General features: G+C 44.4%; 1 protein-coding gene across 1 annotated transcript in view; it reads left to right on the forward strand.

Annotated features, from left to right (window-relative positions):
* The window catches only part of prex2 (phosphatidylinositol-3,4,5-trisphosphate-dependent Rac exchange factor 2), a 317,095-nt gene that overhangs the window by 193,428 nt on the left and 98,795 nt on the right, over window positions 1-24,872 (forward strand). The window contains exon 30 of the mRNA XM_055634430.1: window positions 13,233-13,361. Coding sequence (XP_055490405.1) covers window positions 13,233-13,361 — 129 coding nt within the window. The remainder of the gene's footprint in view (window positions 1-13,232; window positions 13,362-24,872) is intronic.

Here is a 24,872-nt window from a genome sequence, read left to right on the forward strand (position 1 = left end):
ATCAAATTTCGAACTGGTGAGATCTCGTTTAACCTTACTATTCTCTGTGTGAAAAAGTTTTTCCTCATCTCAGTTCTATATGGTCTACCCCTTATTCTTAAACTGTGGCGCCTGGTTCTGGACTCCCCCAACATCGGGAACATGTTTCCTGCATCTAGCGTGTCCAATCCCTTAATAATTTTATATGTTTCTACAAGATATCGTCTCATCCTTCTAAATTTCAGTGAATACAAGCCCAGTCGCTCCATTCTTTAAAATGTATTTTGTGTGTTCTGGTGCTTTTTATGCATATGACTGTATTGTAAATCAAATTCTTCATTTGTTGCTAAACATACTTGGCTAATAAAGTATGATTATGTTTATAATTATGATTATGATATGACAGTCCTGCCATCCCGGGAATTGACCTGGTGAACCGACGCTGCACTCGCTCAATAGCAAGAATGTCCTTCCTCAAATTAGGAGACCAAAACTGTACACAATACTCCAGGTGTGGTCTCACCAGGGCTCTGTACAACTGTGGAAGGACCCCTTTGCTCCAATACTCAACTCCTCTCGTTAGGAAGGCCAACATGTCATTAGCTTTCTTCACTGCCTGCACCAGCATGCTTACTTTCAGTGACTGATGTACAAGGACAGGTTTCATTGTACTTCCCCTTTTCCTAACCTGACACCATTAAGATAATAATCTGCCTTCCCGTTTTTGCCATCAAAGTGCATAACCTCACATTTGTAGCAGATGGTGGCTTTATTGCTTGTCAGACAGATATATGTTTGACAGATAAAGTGCAGGGGTCTTTTTGGCAGGAAGGAGTATGAGCATCAAAGGAATGGTTGATAGAATAAAACTTTTTTTTTTTTATGGAGAAAATGTGTCTTTGTCTTTGGCATCAACTTGACATGAAATTCAGATTTAGATGGAACATAGAAAAATACAGCGCAATAACAGGCCTTTGGCCCACATGGTCTCCTCCGATCATGATGCCATGATAACCTAATCTGATTTGTTTACACATGGAAACATAGAAAATAGGTGCAGGAGTTGGCCATTCGGCCCTTCGAGCCTGCACCGCCATTCGATATGCTCATGGCTGATCATCCAACTCGGTATCCCATCACTGCCTTCTCTCCATACCCCTGATCCCTTTAGCCACAAGGGCCACATCTAACTCTCTCTTAAATATAGCCAATGAACTGGTCTCAACTACCTTCTGTGGCAGAGAGTTCCACAGATTCACCACTCTCTGTGTAAAAAATGATTTTCTCATCTTGGTCCTAAAAGACTTCCCTCTTATCCTTAAACTGTGATCCCTAGTTCTGGACTTCCCCAACATCGGGAATAACATTCCTGCATCTAGCCTGTCCAACCCCTTAAGAATTTTGTAAGTTTCTATAAGATCCCCCCTCAATCTTCTAAATTCTAGCATGTACAAGCCGAGTCTATCCAGTCTTTCTTCATATGAAAGTCCTGCCATCCCAGGAATCAGTCTGGTGAACCTTCTCTGTACTCCCTCTATGGCAAGAATGTCTTTCCTCAGATTAGGAAACCAAAACTGTACGCAATACTCCAGGTGTGGTCTCACCAAGACCCTGTGCAACTGCAGTAGAACCTCCCTGCTCTTATACTCAAATCCTTTTGCTATGAATGCTAACATACCATTTGCTTTCTTGACTGCCTGCTGCACCTGCATTCCTACTTTCAATGACTGGTGTACCATGACACCCAGGTCTCGTTGCATCTCCCCTTTTCCTTATCGGCCACCATTCAGATAATAATCTACTTTCCTGTTTTTGCCACCAAAGCGGATAACCTCACATTTATCCACATTATACTGCATCCGCCATGCATTTGCCCACTCACCCAACCTATCCAAGTCACCTTGCAGCCTCCTAGCATCCTCCTCACAGCTAACACTGCCCCCCAGCTTCGTGTCATCCGCAAACTTGAAGATGTTGCATTCAATTCCCTCATCCAGATCATTAATATATATTGTAAATAGCTGGGGTCCCAGCACTGAGCCTTGCGGTACCCCACTAGTCACTGCCTGTCATTGTGAAAAGGACCGGTTACTCCTATTCTTTGCTTCCTGTCTGCCAGCCAGTTCTCTATCCACATCAATACTTAACCCCCAATACTGTGTGCTTTAAGTTTGCATACTAATCTCTTATGTGGGACCTTGTCGAAAGCCTTCTGTAAGTCCAGATATAACACATCCACTGGTTCTCCCTTATCCACTCTACTAGTTACATCCTCGTTACTAGATCCATATCTCTACATTCCCTGCATATCCATGTGTCTATCTAAAAGCTTCTTAAATGCCACTATTGTATCTGCGTCCTCTGCCTGGCAGTGCATTCCAGGTATCTATCACGCTCTATGAAGTAAGTCTTGCCTCTCACATCTCCTTTAACCGTTGCCGCTCTTACTTTAAAGCTGTGCTCTCAAGTGTTTGACATTTCCATCCTGGGAAAAAGATTCTGACTGTGCCCCAGCTATGCCTCTCATTAATTTGTTTACTTCTATCAGGTCTTCCCTCAACCTACTGTTTTCCAGAGAAAACAACCCAAGTCTGCCTAACCTCTCCCTGTAGCTAATAGCACCTAATCCAGATTGAATTCTTGTGAATATCTGCACCCTCTCCAAAGCCTCAATATCCGGCAATGGAGTGACCACAGCTGCACGTAATACGCCAATTCCGAGATGTACTGTAAAGAAGATTGTAGATGGTTTATGCAAGCAACCAATCATATAGCTACCTCAGCACTACTAACCCCGCCTTAAGTATCATTTATAATAACGTCTGCTTCTCCTTCTGCGCAGTACAGTAGCAGACTGGAGTCAGTGACTACTCGTGTATCGTTTAACTCTGTATCCTCATTAAAGACTATTAGAAAGTTATACGTGTGTAATGTCTCATTTACATGGTGTCAGCTAGAGACAACTCGCATCTCCTGACTACCAGTTTTTATTTCTTTTGCTAAGTTTTTATTTTCATTTTGACGATGGCTTCCTCTTGCCGAAAGCCTGCTCAGCTCATCTTCGATTCGGACATCGTGGAGCGCTGGGCTACTTTCGAACTGGACTACCGCCACTACATGAATATCGCACGTCGGAATGAGCCCGATGAAGTTAAAGCCTCTCTTCTTCTCAATCTTGCTGGCCCCGAAGCCATGAGAAGAGCAAGAACTTTCAATTACGCCTCAGCGGTCCTGGGTGCCGACGATCAGGTACTGATACCCATAGAAACAGCCGACGACCCAAGTGTCCTGATGCACAAATTCACGGAGATTTGTGACCTGCCCTCTAATCGTATTTTAGAAACGGCGCAATTGTTTACTCGCAAGCAGTTGCCTGATGAGCCTGTTGAGTGCTTCATCGGTAAAGGTGGAACCATTACTGGTACTGTGGTGTTTGGATTACCTTTTCCTCAGACCACAGTACGTGCACCTACAGAACAATGTCTCAAGCACCATCCTGAGCAGCACAGGGGCTCCACAAGGAACTGTGCTGGCTCCATTCCTGTTCACCATCTACACAGCGGATTGCCAATATAACACCAACAGCTGCTTTTTGCAGAAATTTTCAGATGACACAGCTGTTGTCGGCCTCATCAAAGGGGGCAATGAGGAGGAGTATAGAGACACAATTAACAACTTTGTGGAGTGGAGTGCACACAATAACCTCCATCTCAACACCACAAAAACGAAGGAGATAGTTGTGGATTTCAGGAGGGGGAGGAGGAGGACTCAACCAACACCAATCACCATCAGGGGCACTGAGGTGGAGGTGGTCGCCAACCACAGGTACCTTGGTGTGCAGCTTGACAGTGAGCTGGACTGGAAGAGTCATATGGAGGCGGTGTACAGGAAGGGACAAAGTCGACTGTATTTCTTAAGGAGGCTAAGGTCATTCAACATCTGCCAACCCCTACTGTGCAGTGTCTACCATTCAGTGGTGGCCAGTGCTCTGTTTTTTGCTGTGGCCTGTTGGGGAGAAGGCGCCCGCATAGCGGACAAAAACAGACTGGACAAGCTGATCAGGAAGGCCGGCTCAGTGGTCGGGGCTGAGCAACTAACGGTCCAGCAGGTGGCAGAGGCCAGAACTCTGAACAAACTAGGTTCAATAATGACCAACCCCACTCACCCACTCCACGCCCTGAAGGTGATCAAGAGCAGCATCTTCAGTCAGAGACTGATTGCACCAATGTGCAAAACGGAGAGATATAGGAAGTCTTGTATACCAGCTGCTATAAGGTTTTACTCGAATGGCCTACACCTAATTTCTATGTTTCTATTTCTATGTTTATAATGCACAAAAATAATTTTGGATTTTTTTAGTATTCATTCATTGTATTTTAACTTATTAAGTATTGAAGCTATCTGAGGAAATGTGTGGTGTTATGTCTGTCTTGAAGCTGTTGTGGCACTGTCATTTCCTGTAAAGGATTATTAAAGGTTATTCAATCGCTGATTTACGTTACCTAGCTCAGCGGTGCCGGTTCGAAGCGATGACAGACCAGCTAACTAGAGACATTTTGGTGACAGGGATGCTCGATCAGAAACTGAGATGAGAGCTCCTCCGCAAACCCGATCTGACCTTAAATGAAGCCATGCATGCCTGCAGAATGGCTGAGGTCATCGCCCGCCGGACAGTCAGCATGATTCGGACACTATATCTATCAATCTGACTGGGTTCAATAGACCGCTACCTCAAACGGATAATACGAATTTTGTGCCACGGGCCAGCCCCGCATCTGGCGGTGAGCCCCCTAAATGCCCGAACTGCAACTATATGCATCACAGGCAGTCGCCATGCCCTGCCTATGGTAAAGCCTGCAACTATTGCAAGAAGTTAAACCATTTCTCTGCTGCCTGCCGTTCTCGTGGGAAAGTTCCACCAGCTTCCAGACCTAACCTAAACATGCTGATGCAAATTGATAACAAGTATGATTCTCCGTCCCTGCTCGACGCTGCCCACGTTGCCGATCCAATTAAATCGCAAGGGGAGGCAAGTGTGTACTCACTCCTCCATGCACCTGGCCGGCTACCCAATCCAACTGTTCTGATAACTGTCAACAATTCCAATTTTCACGCTAAGCTCGACATGGGGGCAAAGGTGAATGTAATGTCAATAAGCCTTTTCAAGAAGATAAGGAATAATGAGCTCCTGATTGCAGACCGCTCAACTCTGCATGTTTATGGGGGCGAGGTGCTGAGACCGCTCGGTAAAGCTACTTTCACTTATGTGCGGAAAAAACAACGCGTGCCTTGACCTTTTATGTTTTGAACTCTGACTGTGTGACTGTTGGGCAACCAGGCATGCCAGGATCTGGAACTGGTGTCGTTCGACAGAACAGTCCACAAGGTGATGATATCGGTGGACCCGATAAACGAATACCCCGACCTGTTTAATGACGAACTGGGCAAGCTGCCTACAAAATTTATTACCTACAAAATTGCTACTGATCCAAAGGTGGCACCTGTAATTCTTGCACCGCACAGAGTGTCTCACGCCATGAAGGACAAAGTCAAATCCATGATAAGTGACATGGTCACCATGGGGGTGCTAGAAGCGGTCAGCGAGCCCACCAAGTGGGTGTCCACCATGGTTGCCACATTAAAAAAGGACATGAATGAAATCCGTGTGTGCATCAACCCTAAAGACTTGAACCTTGCCATCAGGCGCCCCCACTACCCCATGAGGACAGTTGAGGATGTTGCAGCTCAGGTCGGACAGGCCACCGTCTTCTCTGTCCTCGACGCTAAGAGTTTGTTTTGGCAGATACCGCTGGACAAGGGGTCATCAAATCTGACCACGTTTTCAACACCGTTCGGCAGATTCAAGTTCTTGCGAATGCCATTCGGCATCAATTCTGCCAGCGAGGTGTTCCAGAGGACCATGGAACAGCTGTTCGCTGGTCTGCCGTGCGCTATCATTGTTGATGACATCCTGGTCTACGGTAAAAACGTGGCGGAGCACGACCAGAACCTACGCTGTGTCCTGGAGCGGGCACGCCAGATCAACCTCAAGCTTAACCCCAAGAAGTGCAGGTTCCGGGTCTCCAAGGTCACTTACGTTGGCCATGTATTCACTCCTGCCGGACTCAAGCCCGATCCTTTGAAAGTTGCCGCCATCACTGAGATGCCGGCCCCCACTGACGTGCTCGGCCTGCAGCGTTTCCTGGGTATGGTGAACTATCTTGGGAAATTTATACCCAACCTCAGCGAACTGAGCTCGTCCCTGCGACAACTGACTAGAAAAGACACTGCCTGGTCCTGGTTCCCGCAGCACCAGCAGGCTTTCGATACTTTAAAGTCTAAGCTGATCAGCACTCCTACTCTGACGTTTTTCGACCTGAAGCGCCCCATCACTGTCACCTGTGACGCCTCGCGATTTGGGCTCGGTGCAGCCTGCCTACAGTCCTCCGCCGATGGCTCCCTGCTCCCTGTCTCCTATGCCTCCCGTACTATGACTGACACCGAACAACGCTACGCACAGATCGAAAAGGAGCTGCTTGCCGTCGTTTTCACCTGCTCTAAGTTCAAAGACTTTCTTTTCGGGAACTCTTTCACGGTTGAGACTGACCACCAGCCATTGGTGACTATCCTGAACAAGCCGATCCATGTCGCACCTGCCAGGCTGCAGCGTAAAATGATGATGCAGCTCCAGCGTTTCGACTTCACCATTGTTTATAAAAAGGGTACTGAAATGCACGTTGCTGACACTCTCTCTCGCGCCCCCCGCGCTACCTGTGATCGCCATCCCTACGAACGGGAAGACCTTCTGGTGCTTGGCATTGACTTTGTCCCCACTAAGCAGCTTCAGTGCCTAGCCGAGCATACTGCTGCTGACCCTGCTCTGCAGCGGCTTTCTTCAGTGATAAAAAGGGGGTTGGCCGAACAAGCGCGCCAGCGCACCTGCAGAGACACAGCCTTTTTTCTTGGTTCGCGACAAACTGGTCATACAGGACGGCGTTATTGTTAAGGGCCACAAGTTCGTGATCCTCTCCTCCCTGTATGACAAATACTACAGTGTGGCACACAGCGGGCACCCGGGTGTTGATGCTACGATCGCCCACGCACAGTACCAGTTCTACTGGCCTGGGATGGCCAAGTACATTCGAGACTGTGTCTCGTCTTGCTCTACCTGCAACAGTCTTGCACCTCACCAGCATAAGCAGCCCCTTTTGCAACAACCCGCGCCAGCCCTGGCCTGGACCTCGGTGGCCGCTGACATTTTCGAGTGACGCGGTAAACACTACCTTGTCCTGGCTGACTCGTACTCAAACTGGTTTGAGGTTGACCTTCTGACCTCCCTCACGTCCGAGATAGTCATCCGCAAGCTGAGGAAACACTTTTCCACTTTCGGCTCGCCTGTCCGTCTGCAGACTGACAACGGCAGGCAGTACCAGCCAGGAGTTCAAGCTATTTGCCAACAAATGGAACTTCCTCCACTTCACCAGCAGCCCTGAGTACCCGCAGAGTAACGGGCTTGCTGAGCGGGCTGTCCGGAGTGCCATACTGCTAATGGAGCAAGCGCGCCTGGCGAATTCCGACTTTTACCTCGACCTCCTGAATCTGAGGAACATTTCCAGAGACGCAACCCTGGGATCACCTGCCCAGCGGCTGATGTTCAGAACGACGAGACCACCGATTCCGATTGCTCAACACCAGCTGCTGCCTCGAGTGCTGGTGCCTGCATCCATCCAGACGCGCATTCAGGAAAAGCACGACATCCAACGTCGGTCACATGATAGATCGTGCAAACCACTCAAGCCTCTGCTGCCTGGACAGGCCGTTCGTCTACAGAGTGCTAGTGGATATTCCCGTCTGGCCACCGTGGTTGGCATTGCCGACGCGCCTGGTTCGTACCTTGTGGACTTTGAAGGGACTGTTTACCGCAGGAGTCGTCAGCACCTGCTTGCAGTACAGGAGCCTCTCCCGCAGGCAGCGGGGCCCTACGCTCCGCCGCTGTGGTTCCAGCCGTCCGCTGCTGTTCCCGTTACCGGCCCCTGAATGCCCCCAGACCCCTCGCGTGTTTTGTTCACCTCTGCGTGGGACGCCTATTGCTAACCATTCTTCGACCCCTCCTGCACGTTTGTCCCCCCCTGCCATTCTCTGTTTCCCCTGCGGCTTCGTCGCCTCCGGGTTTGCCGACGTCCTCTGGTCTTTCTGGTGAGGGGGGGGGAAGGGTTGGTCCATACGCGCTCGGGCCGTGTCAGCAAGCCGCCTGTTCGGTATGGTGATTTTGTATAATTTTGTTGCCATGGTTATCCACCATGTTTAATCTTCTAAGGGGAAGGATGTTGATGGTTTATGCATGCAACCAATCATATAGCTACCTCAGCACTACTAACCCCGCCTTAGGTATCATTTATAATAACGCTTGCTTCTACTTCTGCGCAGTACAATAGCAGACTGGAGTCAGTGACTACTCGTGTATCGCTTAACTCTGTATCCTCATTAAAGACTATTAGAAAGTTACACAAGTCAAGTCAAGTTTATTTGTCACATACACATACGAGATGTGCAGTGAAATGAAAGTGGCAATGCTCGCGGACTTTTGTGCAAAAGACAAACAACCAAACAACCAAACAAACTATAAACACAATCATAACACACATATTCTTTTACATAATAAATAATGGAAGGAAAAACGTTCAGTAGAGTAAGTCCCTGGTGAGATAGGCGTTTACAGTCCGAATGGCCTTTGGGAAGAAACTCCTTCTCAACCTCTCCGTTCTCACCGTATGGCAACGGAGGCGTTTGCCTGACCGTAGCAGCTGGAACAGTCCGTTGCAGGGGTGGAAGGGGTCTCTCATGATATTGTTGGCTCTGGAGTTGCACCTCCTGATGTATAGTTCCTGCAGGGGGGCAAGTGAAGTTCCCATAGTGCGTTCGGCCGAACGCACTACTCTCTGCAGAGCCTTCTTGTCCTTGGCAGAGCAATTCCCAAACCAGATGGTAATGTTCCCGGCCAAGATGCTTTCCACCGCCGCTGCGTAGAAGCACTGGAGGATCCTCGGAGACACTCTGAATTTCCTCAATTGCCTGAGGTTGTAAAGGCGTTGCCTTGCCTTACTCACGAGTGCTGAGGCGTGTGATGCCCATGTCATATCTTCGGAGATGTGGACTCCCAGATATTTAAAACAATTTACCCTATCCACAGGATCCCCATTTATCCTCAATGGAGTGTATGTCCTCGGATGATGTGCCCTCCTAAAGTCCATGATCAGCTCCTTCATTTTTTTGATGTTCAAGAGGAGGCTGTTATCCTGGCACCAGAGTGCTAGACCAGCCACCTCCTCCTGGCAGGCCTTCTCGTCGTTGTCTGAGATCAGGCCCACCACCACAGTGTCATCAGCAAACTTAATTATTGAGTTGGAGCTGAACCTAGCCACACAGTCATGTGTGTACAGGGAGTACAATAGGGGGCTGAGGACGCAAGCCTGGGGCGATCCTGTGCTCAGAGTGAGGGACTTTGATGTATTCCCTCCCATCTTGACTACCTGGGGCCTGGTGGTGAGAAAGTCCAGGACCCAGGCACACAGGGAGGTGTTGAGCCCCAATTCCATTAGCTTCCCGTCCAGTCTGGTGGGGACTATCGTGTTGAAAGCTGAACTGTAGTCTATGAACAGCATCCTCACGTAGCCCCCCTTCTGGCTGTCCAGATGGGAGAGAGTGGTGTGCAAGACCTGGGAGACCGCATCGTCCGTGGATCTGTTCGGACGGTATGCGAACTGCAACGGGTCCATGTTCCGAGGGAGGAAGGCGCAGATGTGATTCTTCACCAGCCTCTCAAAGCATTTCATGACTACCAAGGTAAGGGCCACCAGACGGTAGTCATTCAGACAGGCTGGGGAGGCATATTTTGGTACCGGTAAAATGATGGATTTTTTGAAGCAGGCAGGGCCCACGGACTTGTCCAGGGAGAGGTTGAATAATGTAGTGAGCACTGGAGCTAGCTGCGTAGCACAGGACTTGAGTACTCGCCCCGAGATGCCATCGGGGCCTGCAGCTTTTCTCGTGTTCACCCGTGTCAGAGCCCTCCTCACGTCGTGCTCGGACAGCGAGAATGTGTGCACATTCCTCCCTTCAGCTTTGGTAGCCAGCCCGCTGGCGGTATTGTCGATAGTCGGCAGACCTGGAGTGGTGTTGCCCCTCTCGAAACGAGCGTAAAAGGAGTTCAGGTCATCAGCTAGGGAGGTGCCGGCACTTGCGGATGAGGGAGGGGTGCTCCGGTAGTTGGTTACAATCCGTAGCCCCTGCCACAGGCTTCTGGTGTCCTGCTGCTCCATCTGTAACTCCATCTTGTCTCTGTACCTTCTCTTTGCGTCCTTCACCGCCCTTCGCAGTCGGTAGGACTCTGCCTTGTAGACGTCCATGTTTCCTGATGCCAGGCATTTTCCTAGGGGAGGGAGTGAAACAACCTTGTAGCCTTTCCTTAACGGTGTGTAGCAGTGGTCCAAAGTTCCCTCCCCCCTGGTGGCACACGTGATGTGTTGGTAGAAGTTCGGCATGACCTTCTTGAGATTTGGTTTATTCCAGCCACCACCATAGCCGCATCCGGGTACTTGTTTTGATGTCGTCATAGCACATTGTGTAGGCCGATGTCGGTGTCCGACTGCGGTGGAATGTAGACGGCTGTGACGATCACTGAGCCGAACTACTGGGGAAGGTAGAATGGGCGACATGAGATCGTCAGGTGCTCCAGATCCGGCAAGCAGGAACGGGAAAGCGTCTTGATATTTCCAGCGTTGCACCAGTTGTTATTGGTCATGAAGCAGACTCCTCCACCCTTGGATTTCCCAGATGCTTCTGTTCTGTCAGCACGGTGGACAGTGAAGGACTCGGTTGGGCAGATTACCTGATCCGGAATCAGCGAGGTCAGCCATGTTTCAGTCAGGCAGAGGATGTTGCAGTCCCTTATGTCCCGCTGGAATCTGATCCTCGCCCTGAGGTCATCCAGCTTGTTTTCCAGGGACTGGACATTCGCCAGAAGAATGCTGGGCAGAGGGGGACGAAAGGCTTGGGCTTTCAGCCTATTCCGAATCCCCACCCCCCCCCCGCTTCCCTCGATGTTTTCTCCGGGTTTTCCTTGCAGCCGAGCTCCCTTTGTTGTTGCAGCAGCTTCTGCTGATCTCTGCTGGCCACGCTGGATCAGTAAGTACAGAGTTTAAAAAGTCTCCGTTTGCCCTGGAGTTTAGATTTAAGAGGGTTTCCCTGTCATACTTTGTTAGTACTAGGGAGTTAGAACTTAGAAATAAGTTAAAAAGGAACATAAAAGTTAAAAACACACACAATTTTCGCGGAGCTGCCACAACGGCGACTGGACAGGGCCGCGTCATTTAAAAACATTTTTTTTTTTCATTTTCTTTTGAAAAGAATACTTAGAGCAATCAAAACATGTCAATAAACTATCACATCCAAGAAATACAAGTAACTGGATTGAACAAAATCCCATTTATGATTTTATTTTTAAACTATAGCTGATGGTAAGTAATAATTAGAGAAATCTCCCTGTGCAGGGATCCCTTTAATAATATGATCAATAACTCTTGCAATTATAACATGAATTCATTCAACATAAATAAGTTGTCCAGCAAAACGATAGGGCATGTTTCAGTAAGGAGAATGAACCACGACGGAGATGAGTTTTTGTTTTCAAAACCTTGAATTAGAATACATTCATGAAGAGGCCAATGTACCCGCGGATGAAGAAAACAGGGGGACATGGGGCAGGATAAAAACAATGGATTGAGAACCAGGAGGTTCTCAATGAATGAATGACACAATTTAAGGCTAATTAATATGAGGATTCAATTTAATCCTTTGGGAAGAGAAGGGCTGACCAGTGAATACATCATCATTATCCTTTTCAAGAAGGGATACCAGTCCAACTGTGATAACTATGGAGGGAGCTCCCTGCTGACTGCCACAGAAAAAATCTTTGTTAGCATCCATAACATCCATCTCCACCCAGTGGCTGAACGGTTCCTCTCCAAATTGCAGTGCGGCACTTGTTCACCTGGAGGTGTCCAACAACAGTGGTGTAGTTGGCAAATTTAAAGATGGCGCTATAACTCAGTGCAATTACACCAGCTGTTTTTAACCTTTTAGACACCAGTACGCGCATACGTGAACAAAATACTGTATGCGGTATGTACCTTTGTTAGGTTCCTAAACATGGGCTCAACAAATTGATATGTTATTTGTGTCCCCTTCATGACCCCCGGCAAAGCCCCAAATGGGGGTGATGACCCCCAGGTTATGAACCTCTGAATTACACAGTTGTGGAAATAGAGCGAGTAGAGTAGGGGACAGAGCACAGCCTTGAGATGCCCCAGTGCTGATGCTTATCGAAGAGGAAGTGTTGTTGCCAGATTGTAAATATTGTGTTCTATTGATGAGGAAGTTGAGGTTGCAAAGGGATGTGCTGAGCCATGTTGTGACTCCTTCATTCCTGGGCGTTCCAGTTACCGAACCAGGCCATGATGCAACCAGTCAATACACTCTCCACTGTACAATAGAGGTTTCGGAATACGAGACCCAATTCCATGAGGTTGTAACATGTTTGGAGGTGGGATAAAGGGATCATTGAACCAGATAGATTTTTGTTTATCACAAAGTGCTGGAGTAACTCATCAGATCACTGAGTTGCTCCACCACTTTGTGTCCTTTTGTGTCAACCAGCATTTGCTATTCTATGTTTCCAGGTTTTCATAACAGTTCAGCACTTTCATGTCCGTCATTACCGATGCACTCTTTTTATTCCACATTATGAATTTTGTCAAATGTTGTAATAAATTTACATACCTATCATATGGATTTGTAATGATTAAATTGATATTGTGGGACATCAGTATTGTTACAAACATTGCACCAGGGGGCAGTCTTGTTCCCTAGGCCCCCTAACAGTCTGAAAGTAGCCATTCTCTGAATTACCTTTAGTTCAGGTTATCTTAATATTCTGTCTATTAATGGATTAGTACAAAATATTGTTCCACCTTTATTTATTAACCTCCACCCCCCCATTCATGGTCACAAATATGTGTAAAGTTATAGCCAGGATATGATGTTGACGTCTCTGGAACATGATCTTATGCCTTTTTATCACTGTCCTATAGTTAATACCCATAACATGGCATGGTTACAATAGTTTTTTAAAAAGTATAAAAACACAAAGATACATTTAATTTCTGCTTTTTGTTCCTAAATCTCTTTTTGCACAGAATTCAAGAAAGAAATGGAGTCAAAGATCAATTGCACAACGCAGCTCAGAATTCACGTTCAGAGAGATCCCTGGAATCTACCGAGTGGCGTTCACAACCTTATAGAAGTCATTACAAGATTTGTAGAAGGTCTGTATCAAGTGATGACCAGTTCTGTAATTATGCAAGTATTAGATAAGATAACACATTATGGGAAACGTGCAATCCTGAGGCAAGTATTGTTGGAAGAAAAAAATGTCATTTCTATCTTTAAAAACAAAATTGATTTATCTGGTAAAACGTGTCAATGTTTTCTGGCCTCATCCAACTTCTGCTATAATTAAATAGTTAAATACATTACAGGTGAAATATGCACATAGTAGACAGCATTTAAGCATTTCTTTAGAAATATTTTGACCCTATTTTTGAATTGCATTGATTATGACATTGCTATTTAAAACATTGGTTTTATATGTCTCTTCATTATTGTCATAATGTATATGAAAACAATCTGTGTCCTCTATTTCATTTCCCATACCCAATAATATGGCTTTAATAACTAATAATTGGTCAATTAAACGCATAAAATTACCTTTAAATAAATCCTTGTGTTTCTTGGTGATCTTAATACCTAGATAAGTAAAACTTATGGTATTCAATCTAAGTGGAAACTGTCCATAATTCGAAACTAGATTATTTAATGGATAAAGCTCACTCTTACTAAGATTTAGTTTATAACCTGAGAAACTACTAAATTGATTAAGTAATGCTACTATTGCCGGAATAGATTTCTCAGGGTTAGAAATGAATAATAACAGATCATCTGCATAAAGAGATAGCTTATGTGTCTTATTCCCACGGACAATACCAAAAATATTAGGGGATTCCCTAATAGCGGTGCCAAAGGTTCCAAAGCAATATCAGATAGTAAAGGATTTAAAGGACAGCCCTGTCTAGTACCTCAAAAAGGGCCTGAAAAAAGGGGATCTCTGATTATTAGTAAGTACAGAAGCCCGAGGTATATGATATATCAGCTTGATCCAAGAAATAAATTTTGGACCAATCTTAAATTTTTCTAGTGTATTGAATAAGTATTTCCATGCTACTCTATCAAACGCCTTCTCGGCATCAAGTGAAATGACATAAACTGGGGTTTTATGTGACGCTGTATATACAATATTCATTAATCTCCTAACGTTAAAGTATGAGTAACGATTTTTAATAAAACCTGTCTGGTCTTCAGAGATAATTTGCGGTAAAATATTTTCCAATCTTATAGCTAATATTTTGGAAAGAATTTTGAAATCTACATTTAACAGTGATATCGGTCTATATGATATCACTTCAGTAAGGTCTTTATCTTTTTTTAGAATTAAAGAAATAGATGCTTCATAACAAGATTGTGGTAATCTATTCCTTAAAAAGGCTTCTTTAAAAACCTTGCATAGCCAGGGAGACAATAAATTAAAAAAATACTTTAAAAATTCTACTGTAAACCCATCTAAACCGGGAGCTTTACCAAAATTCATTGAAAGGATCGCTTTCTGTATTTCTTCTTCCGTGATGACCATCTTGTTTTTTGTACTAAATTATATGTATGCACTGAGTACGAGCTGCTTTTAATCTCATTGTACATGTATAGTGACAATAAATGGCATATCTATCTATAAATCTATATCTATATATTTACTAAACAGTTTACTAAATGGTCACTAATGTCCTTATCTTTAATCGGCCGAATCAATGCTATTAAAATGTTCATTTTACCTAAATTTCTGTATTTATTTCAAACAATACCAATTTTTATTGCCAAATCTTTCTTTGATATCATTGATTCCAAAATTTCTTCATATATATGGCAGAATAAAAATTCCAGACAAAGTAAAAAAATACTTACAGAAATCAAAAAAAGATGGTGGTTTGGCATTGCCGAACCTTAGATTCTACTATTGGGCAGTCAATGTTCCTTATCTAACATTTTGGACAAAAGATTTAGAAGATACCCAATGCCCAGGATGGATAAATCTTGAATGTGATTCCTTACAAGGGCTATCGTTGGCTTCTATTCTAGGGGCCTTGTTACCTTTTACAATTACGAGATTGAATAAATATATGACTAACCCAATAATATGGCATACGTTTCAAATATGGTTTCAATTTTGTACGTTTTTTTGGACTAAATGATTTTATCTTATCGAGTCCTATCTTATCTAATTTTCTCTTCCAACCTTCTAGTACTGATCAGGCCTTTTTGTTATGGAAGAGGAAGGGATTAGTAGCTTTTCGTGATTTGTTTTTGGATGCTTGTTTTATGTCTTTTGAACAATTCTCCAATAAATATAACTTACCTAATTCACACTTTTTTAGATATTTACAAATTAGACATTTTTTGAAGGCTACTCTACCCTTTCTTCCGCTACCACATCAAACTGAATTTTGGAAACAAAAATTACATTTGAACCCTTATCAGAAAGGATTAATAACGACTATTTATGAGTTGAATTTGAAATTACAAATAGATATATTTGATAAAATTAAGAATGACTGGGAAAGAGAGGATTCTTCAATTAGTCAATACCTCTTCAATGTGAGCAAATCACGCTCTGATACAGTTCAAGGTGGTTCACAGAATTCATATGTCAAAAGATAAGTTAGCTCATTTTTATGGTCATATAAATCCTACCTGTGACAGATGTAACTCTGAAGTGTCCTCACTGACCCATATGTTTTGGTCCTACCCACTTTTGGAAAAATATTGGAAATAAATTTTTGATACTATTTCTGTAGTCGTAGATATTGATTTACAATCTCATCCTATTATAGCAATTTTTGGGTTACCAATGTTAGATTCTATTTATTTGTCCCGCTCCGCCCATCGGTTGATTAGTTTTACCACATTAATTGCCAGAAGATCGATTTTATTTAAATGGAAAGACTCCAACCCTCCGACCACACTCCAGTGGTACTCTGAAACGATATCATGTTTAAATTTAGAAAAAATCAGGGGTGGCTTTGTTGAACCCTTGGGTAAATTTGATAAGACTTGGGGAAAATTTATTAAACACTTTCACACAACATACATTGCTCCCTCTCTAACCGTTATAAAAACTATTTTACCTTTATATGGTGGAACGGACTTGACGACAAACAGACTTAAATTGTTGAAATTCTCAGCTCAGATTGTGTTTTGCTTTCTTTTTTTTCTTTAGTTTAGGGGGGTTTTGTTTCCTCCTTTTTCCCTTTTTCTTTTCTTTTCTTTTTAGCTTTGGTTTTTTTTTCTATATATATGTTTTCTTTTAAACATTTAACTATATTTACATAGAGACCGGGAGGTCTATATTCAATGTGTATTTTGACACTGGACTCATATTTAGGTTATACCTGTTATTAATGTAATCCTGATCCCTATGTATCAATATCATTGTTATGTTTATCATTATTCTTTTGGATCTGTTTTTTTTTGTTTTGTTTCTGTTTTTTGGGGGAAAAAAGGAATAAAAAGATTTTAAAAGAAAGAATAACTAATAATTGGAGAAAATATTAAAATGCAAACCAGTTCTCTAAAATAAAAAGTATAAAGTAACACCAATTTGATAAGATTATTGCCTTTGATGGGGAATGCTGTATTTTGGCTAATGTTCTTCAGCTCAGTGTGCCCAAAAGGTGGAAAATATTAATCCAATCTTCACATCAGAGCAAATGGAGTAATCTGGTGTATTTATAATCTTTATTATTAAAAATATGCATAATAATGTTCTAAATGCATTGACATACATTGATGGGCACATATAAATATTTAATTAGCTAAAAGGAGATGATATTACCAAACAAACTACTTCTATGACTGTATCGATATTTGTAAGTAGCTATTGGGTTTTAAAATCACGAGGTGGAGCGGTGTAAATAAAGCCTGCAATCAATTTGAACACTGCACATTAAGGAGAGCAAGTGGTCTGGAAACTGAATATATTTACCAAGACAATGACTGGTTTCTCAACAAGCACCTGTATCTAGATATTTGTACAGGTATAGAAGTGTAGGTTTAGGTATAGACAGTATAGGAGTGTGAACGTGCACACCTCCAGATTCAAGGGCAGTTTCTTCCCAGCTATTATCAGGCAACTGAACTTTCCTACTGCAACTAGAGTGCAGACCTGAACTGCCATATACCTTATTGGAGACCCTCGAACATATTTTTAATCGGATTTTACTGGCTTTATCTTGCACTAAACGTTATTCACTTTATTCTCTTGATCATGCATCTGTACAATGCGAATGGTGTGATTGTAATCATGTATTGTCTTTCCGCTGACTGGATAGCACGCAACAAAAGCTTTTTACTGTACCTCGGTACACGTGACAATAAACTAAATTTGTGATCAAGATAATTTAACATGGAACTGGAGCTGACCTCATGAATATGCAGAACTTCCATTTGCAAATCAACAGGAAATGATGACAGAGTAGATACTTCTGTCGACTGTTGCTTGCAGATTACTGTCACATTATTGGTCCGCCTCGTTGAATCATATTATATTCTGAGGCAGAGATCAAAACTATGAACAAACTGATTTTCAATTCTGAAAACTTAAATACTTAATTGTTCCCAGGCCATGAAATGTATTAAACTGGTACTTCACAGAAGCCAACGGTAAAATAATAACATTCTCTTGTGTACAAGGGGCAAGGCTATGGCTTAAGGAATATAATACATTTTGAGTTGTACTTGGGTAAGATTGTCTTCAGGGGAAGTGGAAATAGCGATTAGACCTTAAAAAAAAAATTACCAAGTAGCTTGTTAGGGAAAGCTCTAAAGGGCCGTTCCACTTGGACGACCTAATTGGCGAGTTTAGTAGTGTTTAGGAGAGTTTTAAATATTTCATGTTGAAGACCTCCTTCGACTATGTAGAAGAACTCCTTCGACTTCCTTCGACTATGTTGAAGACTAGCTTCGACTAGCTACGACTAACTTCAAGAAAATTGGACACCGAATAATGGAGAGTGAAGACGACCTCCTTCGACCTCCCTTCGACTATGATGAAGACTATCAATGACTACCTTCGACTACCTTTGATTACCTAGGACTAACATGCCAACCTACTATGACCTACTACGTCTAAACCTACGAGTAAAAAAAGTATTGATTTTATTCCATGGGGACCTTATTTTACTCGCAGGCATTTTTCAACATGTTGAAAAATGCGCTGCAACCTAGCTGAGGCCTCGAATACACGGGAACTACTCTCGAGCATGAAGGAGAGTTACAAAGACCTCCTACAACCTCGTGTCGACCATGCTGCGAGTATGAATCGAGGATTAGGTCGCCCAAGTGGGACAGCCCCTCAAGTATTGCACTCTTGTTGTTGATATCCATGTGGCCATGATGTCAAAGAGTTTTATATAGGGTTTGAAAGAGATGCAGTTCAATGTGTGACAAAGGTCTTAACTCTAAGCATAGGAGACAATGGCATTAGGGGAAAATTGTCTGTGATTTATTTGGAAGTTATTTTGAATTAATTCCTCAGCAATGATTAGCATTTGTCCAAAAAATATATGGTTTATTAAAAAGAAAATGCCTTTATGGCATAAATCCAAAAGAAAAGTGGTCTATTTATGGCTGACAGGATAATGCAAAAGTTAGAATTCAATGAATGGAAGAGGCTTATATATTTGGCAGAAATAATATTAGGTCCAAGATTGGAAGCTTTAAAGAATATAGTAAAGAGTAAATTGATAAAGAAATGGAATATTAAACATGACAATAAAAACTGTGAGAAACACATATAAAAACTATTATTATGTAAAAGGTGACTAGCAAGGGCAAATGTGGATCCCTTACAGAAGTGGGAACTAATTGATTGTGAACTGTCTCCATAGACGAAGGCAAAATCTATACATAACTAAAGCTCTGATCTTGTTATCTTCCGTTTTGGCTGGCATTCTATTTGTGCAAAAATGGTACATGATAGCGCTACACCCCCACCCACACACTACAACGCGCAACCCGCCCCCACTCCCCTCCCACAGACCCCTCTCCAACACAACCCTCCCAACCACACACCCCTCACAACCCTCCCCTGCCCACACACACCCCATCTTCCCCAAGCATCACTCTCCCCCAGATGCTCCCCCCCCCCCCCCCAGTTCCAACAAGACGATGTTTTCGCAACCCTTCCTACCCACATAATACCTCACCTCCACCTATACATCCCACCCCCCACCACCACTTAGTCAAGTAAATATTAAAGGCCCAGGGTTTGACAAGAATGAGGAAGTGAAGGAAATTAGAATTGATTAGAAAAAATTGAGGTTAGTTGGTGAGACCGCAGATGATAAAATCCAAGGACCTGATGATTTACACTGAGCTGACAAAAGTGTTAAGAACCTGGTCGTGACGCCATGTGTACCGGCCCTGCCCAAGAGCCTTTGGGCAACAGCTCAGGATGTGTTCCAATGTCCCCTTGCCTGAGCATCGCGGGCAATATGGAGATTCCGCTTTGCCCCAGATGAAGAGGTTCGATGGGCTGGGCAGGACATCATACACTGCCTGGACCAGGAACTTGATGGGCTGTGGTTCAGCCTGCCAGAGCTCAGTCCATGTGACTTTTCGGTCCATGGCCTGCTCCCACCTTGTCCAGGCTCCCTGCTGCCTCAATCCAACTGCTCTGGTAGATCTCTCGTCCTCCACCACTGCCCTCACTTCCTCCTGGATAAACCTGTGCCTCTCTTTCCCCTTGGCCATGTCAAACTGGGGAGATGGGAAGATTCCCAGGCCAGCTCTTCCCCGAGTCACTGCTCCCACCAGGACTCTGTGGCGTATCCGAGACTCTGCTTGCAGCACGGCTCCGCCGGCTCTCCACTTCCTCCCAGTTTTCACCTCCACCCCTGCTTGAGCCACCTTGAGGTCATTGGAGTCCCTGTACATCATCACCTCTCTGGCCCGAGTCACCTTAAACTCCACCTCCAGGGACTTCATGGGCAGCTGGAGCTTGGTGTTATTTCCGTAAAGGGCGATGCTGCTAAGGCTCCTGGGCAGTCCAAGCCACCTTCTGAGAAATCTGCTGACTTTCCTCTCCAATCTCTCTACGATGGATATTGGGACTTCGTAGACAAGCAGTGGCGAGAGTATCCTTGGCAGGATACCATGCTGGTAAATCCATGCCTTGAACTTGCCGGGAAGCCCCGACCAGTCCACTGCTCTCAACCAACTATCCAGCTCCTGACAGGTTGCCTGGACAGATGCTGTATCCTTCAGGCTGCTGTTAAACACCTTGCCAAGACTCTTCACTAGCCTTTCGGAGACAGTTGGGATTGGTGTCCCTTCGATGTTGAAGCGGAACCTGTCCATGACTTTGTCCTTCTTCAGCACCAGTGACCTTGATTTTCCTGGCTTAAACTTCATCATTGCCCATCCAATCAGCTTCTCCAACCCCTGCAGGATCCACCTGCCTCCTGGCACTGACTCAGTGGTGACAGTCAGGTCGTCCATGAAGGCTCTGATTGGTGATTGGCGCATTCCTGACTTGTTCCGAGGGCCCCGGCACTCTGGCTCAGCAGACTTGACGATCATGTTCATTGCCAAGGCAAAAAGGATCACAGAGATGGTACAGCCTGTGATTATCCCAACCTCCAGTCTGTGCCACTCTGATGTTACTGACCCTGATGAGACTCTCATGCTGAACTGGGTGTAATAGTCCAGGATGAGATCTGCCACTTGGCCCGGCACATGATGCTTGGCCATGACTGTCTGGATCAGCTTGTGCGGGATGGAGCCGTAGGCGTTGGCCAGGTCAAGCCAGAGCACTGTCAAGTCTCCCTTGTTCTCCCTGGCTTCTCTGATGAGCTGGGTCACCACTCCCGTGTGCTCTAGACACTCCGGCACGCCAGATAAGCCTCCCTTTAGCACTGAGCTGTCGATGTAGCCATTGCTGGAGAGGAGGTTGGTCAGCCGCCTCGCCACTATGCTGAAGAAAATCTTGCCTTCAACGCTTAGCAAGGAGATGATTCTGAACTGATCGATCTTCTTGGAATCTTCCTCCTTTGGGATCCGGACTCCTTCAGCGAATCGCGACTGCTGCGCCACGGCTTCTTCTCCACTTCTCCAAACCTTTCCACTGCTAGGCTGATGATGATTGTCATCATCGTCCGCAGCCTTCGGTCCACGTCTCCCTTCGCAGTTGCTTCTAGCACCTTGTCGACGTCCTCGTCGAACTGATGCCAGACTGCCGTCTTGCAGGCCTGAGGCCATTTGACTCGAACCTTCTCCGGAGAACTGTTCCGAGGGACTAGTTGCGCCACTTGGAGGCTTCGGGCTCTATGGGGTGATTCCGGGCCCGGCTCCTCCTGTGTCTCACCAGGTAAAATACCTGTGCGTTGTGACACTCCCTGTCCCTCCAAGCACTTCATCCGGGTCTGGTGAATCTTCAGGCCTCGGCTGTTCTTACAAACCTTTCCACATCTGCATTTGATACTCGTAGTCGGTTGTCCATTGCCATTAGTCACGTAGGTAATTACAGCCACTGAAACCATTTAATTGTTTATTGGAGTCACCCAAAACTGCAGATTCAAAATCTTTATGGAACATAGGACAGTACAGCACAGGAACAGGCCCTTTGTCCCACATTGTCTGTGCCAAATATGTTGCCAACTTAAACTAATTTCTACTCCCTGCACACGATCCATAACCCTCCATTCCCAGCAATCCATATATTTATCTAACAGCCTATTAAATGCTGTAGCACATCTGCCTCCACCACCACCCCAGCTTGAGTGTTCCAGGCCACTCTCTGAGTAAAAAAAAAATCCCTTGCCCGAAATCTCCTTTATACTCTGTGCCTCTCACCATAAACCCATGACTACTACTGTAGTCTTTGACACTTCCACTCTGGGAACAAGGTTCTGACTGTCTACCCTATCTATGCCTTTCATAATTTTATTCTATCAGGTCTCCCCTCCACCTCCAATGTTCTTGAGAAAACAATCCAAATTTGTCCAACCTCTCCATGTAGCTGATCCCCCACCTCCACCTCTAATCCTGGCATAAGTCTGGTTATCCTCTTCTACACTCTTGCCAAAGCCTTCACATTCTTCATGCAATGGGACATTGGAATTGCACACCATAATCCATTTGTAGCCCAAGTCCTTTATCATGACATCCTGACTATTTTGTCCAATGCCCTGACTGATGAAGGCAAGCATACGTTTTACCACTTTCAGGAAGTTATGGACTTGGACCTCAAGATCCCCCTGCGCATTGATGCTGTGCTTCTTGCATATAGCGTGCGCAGCCTTAAGTTATGATAACTTGTTCTTTTTGATCTTCATCGATTCAGGGTGGACCACATGAAAGTTGCAATCTCCCACCCTATCAATGCTGTTAAGGGTCTTGCAATTAGCTGTATACTTTATCCTTACATTTGACCTCACAAAATGCAATACCTCACCCTTACGTGCGTTAAACGCATCGACCCCAAAAAATCATGTGTCCATTTCCTCCATAGATGTTGCCTGACCTGCTGAGTTCCACTTTGTTGATTGTTTATTGTTGGCTTTTGTGTTGCAAAAGTGTAAAACAACACTCTACTGTTGAGTGTGAGGAGAGGAGAAATAGATATTTCAGAATGCCTGCCTGTAATGAGTAGAGCCTAGTATATCAGTGTTTCCAGTGACTTAGTTCATTGTCGCAACAAGCCATTTAGGACAGAAATGAAGAGAAATTTCTTCAGTCAGAGGGTGGTGAATTTGTGGAATTCTTTACATTAGTGAGTTGTTGAGAATCAGTATGAGCTCATTGAAAATAGAGCAATGGATATTTAGATATGAAAGGAATTGAAGATTTGGGGATTCTGCAGGAAAATGAAACTGAAGTAAATGATCAGCACTGATGCTAGCAAAGAGCAGAGTAATCTTGAAGAGTTAGATGGTCTATTCGTACTCCTAGTTCTTATATTCATATTATAATTTTAATGCCATATAAATAATGGATAATAAAATTACATAAATCCTTTAATAACATTTACAGATCACATGGATATATGAAGTTCTGTTTAATTATCTCAACGGAGTTGAAAATGATAATTCTTTTGATTACTTTATAATATATCTGCTACTTTAAAATTCCATTATTGTAAAGTAGTATGTTAAATATAACTTTTTTTCAATAAATTAACACATTTTTTTTCTGTTCAGCTCAGTTCAAACATACAGGGCATAAACAGGCCCTTCGGCCTACCAAGTCCGTGCAAATCTACAATTCCCGCACACTAACACTATCCTACTCGGGACAATTTACAATCTTTGTGGTTTGTGGGGGAAGTGGTGTGTGGGAGAGGCGGAGGGGTGTGGGGGCAGGGAGCTTGGAGAAAAGACGGGGAAGAGCCATGGGGGAGAGTGCAGTATCACAGGGGAGGGGGGGAAAGAGCCAGCGAGGGGGACCAGAGGGGAAGGGATTGGCAGTGCGATTGTGATTCACAGCAGGCGCGGATCGCTGGCCACTTCGCTGGCCGTGGGTCATTCTCAGCCGGGATCAGAGTCTCCGCTTTCCGTTTGGTGACATCGGCGACATCTCTGAGTCCACACCGGGCTGGGCCGAGCTGGGCTGGGCTGGGCTTGGTTGGGCTGGGTTGGGCCATTTCCGGTCCCTCCGTCCAAAAATTGTGTTGGAGACCTCCGCCGGCCATCCAGTGCCTCCTGCAGCTGCAGTAAAGACACGATGGCACAGGAAGGGGCGGACAATTCCACGGAGTAACAGTAGAAGGGACCAATCCACGTGCCGCTGAATGGCAGGAGAAGCAATCGATCTGCACACGCTCTTTTAAAAAAAGATTTTTAAACCTCGATAACTCTTACCAGCTTCCACCGATCAGAACGAAACTTGGTGCAATTGCAGTACAGGAGAATGGTGAGGAAGCTGGTGAGAAACCATAGCGCTATCGCGTACCATTTATGCGCAAATAGAATGACTGCCAAACCAGAAGATACCAAGATCAGAGTTTTAGTTATGTAAAGATAGATAGATAGATACAGATAGATTACTTGCCCATGACATCCTAATATTAGTATAGCAACTAATCCAATAATATAATGTTTAACACAACACTAACGTTGGCAACAATGATCTTCTATACAGTGTGCGTTTGGTTGCATTTTAGGTGTCTGCACTATTATGGTTAGATATAGGTATTATTGTCATATGTACTGAAGTACAGTGAAAATCTTTTTTGCATGCTATCCAAACAGATCGGGAATACTGTACATAAATACAATCAAATCAAACAAGTAAAATAGATAGACCAAAGGAGAAGATATAGAGTGCAAAATATAGTTCTCAGCATTGTAGCACATCAGTTCTATGGAAAAAGCCCAATGTCTTCTTTGGGATAGAGGAGAACTAGACAGCATCCTTGCTTATGGAAGGACCGTTCAGAAGCCTGATAATGGAGGGGAAGAATGTGGATATTTTCAAGCTTCTGTATCTTCTGCCGGATGGGAGCAGAGAGTAGAAGGAATGAATGGTGTGAGACAAGTCTTTGATTATGTTATATTTGATTATGTTATCTGCTTTAATGGGGTATCATGAAGTATTATGGTTATTTATTTATTATATTGCAATCTAAAAGTAAGATCTTGACCACTTCCTCTTTTTTTTGTTTCATGATTTTT

Source organism: Leucoraja erinacea, chromosome 4, assembly GCF_028641065.1.
Source record: "Leucoraja erinacea ecotype New England chromosome 4, Leri_hhj_1, whole genome shotgun sequence".
Taxonomy (NCBI): Eukaryota; Metazoa; Chordata; class Chondrichthyes; order Rajiformes; family Rajidae; genus Leucoraja; species Leucoraja erinaceus.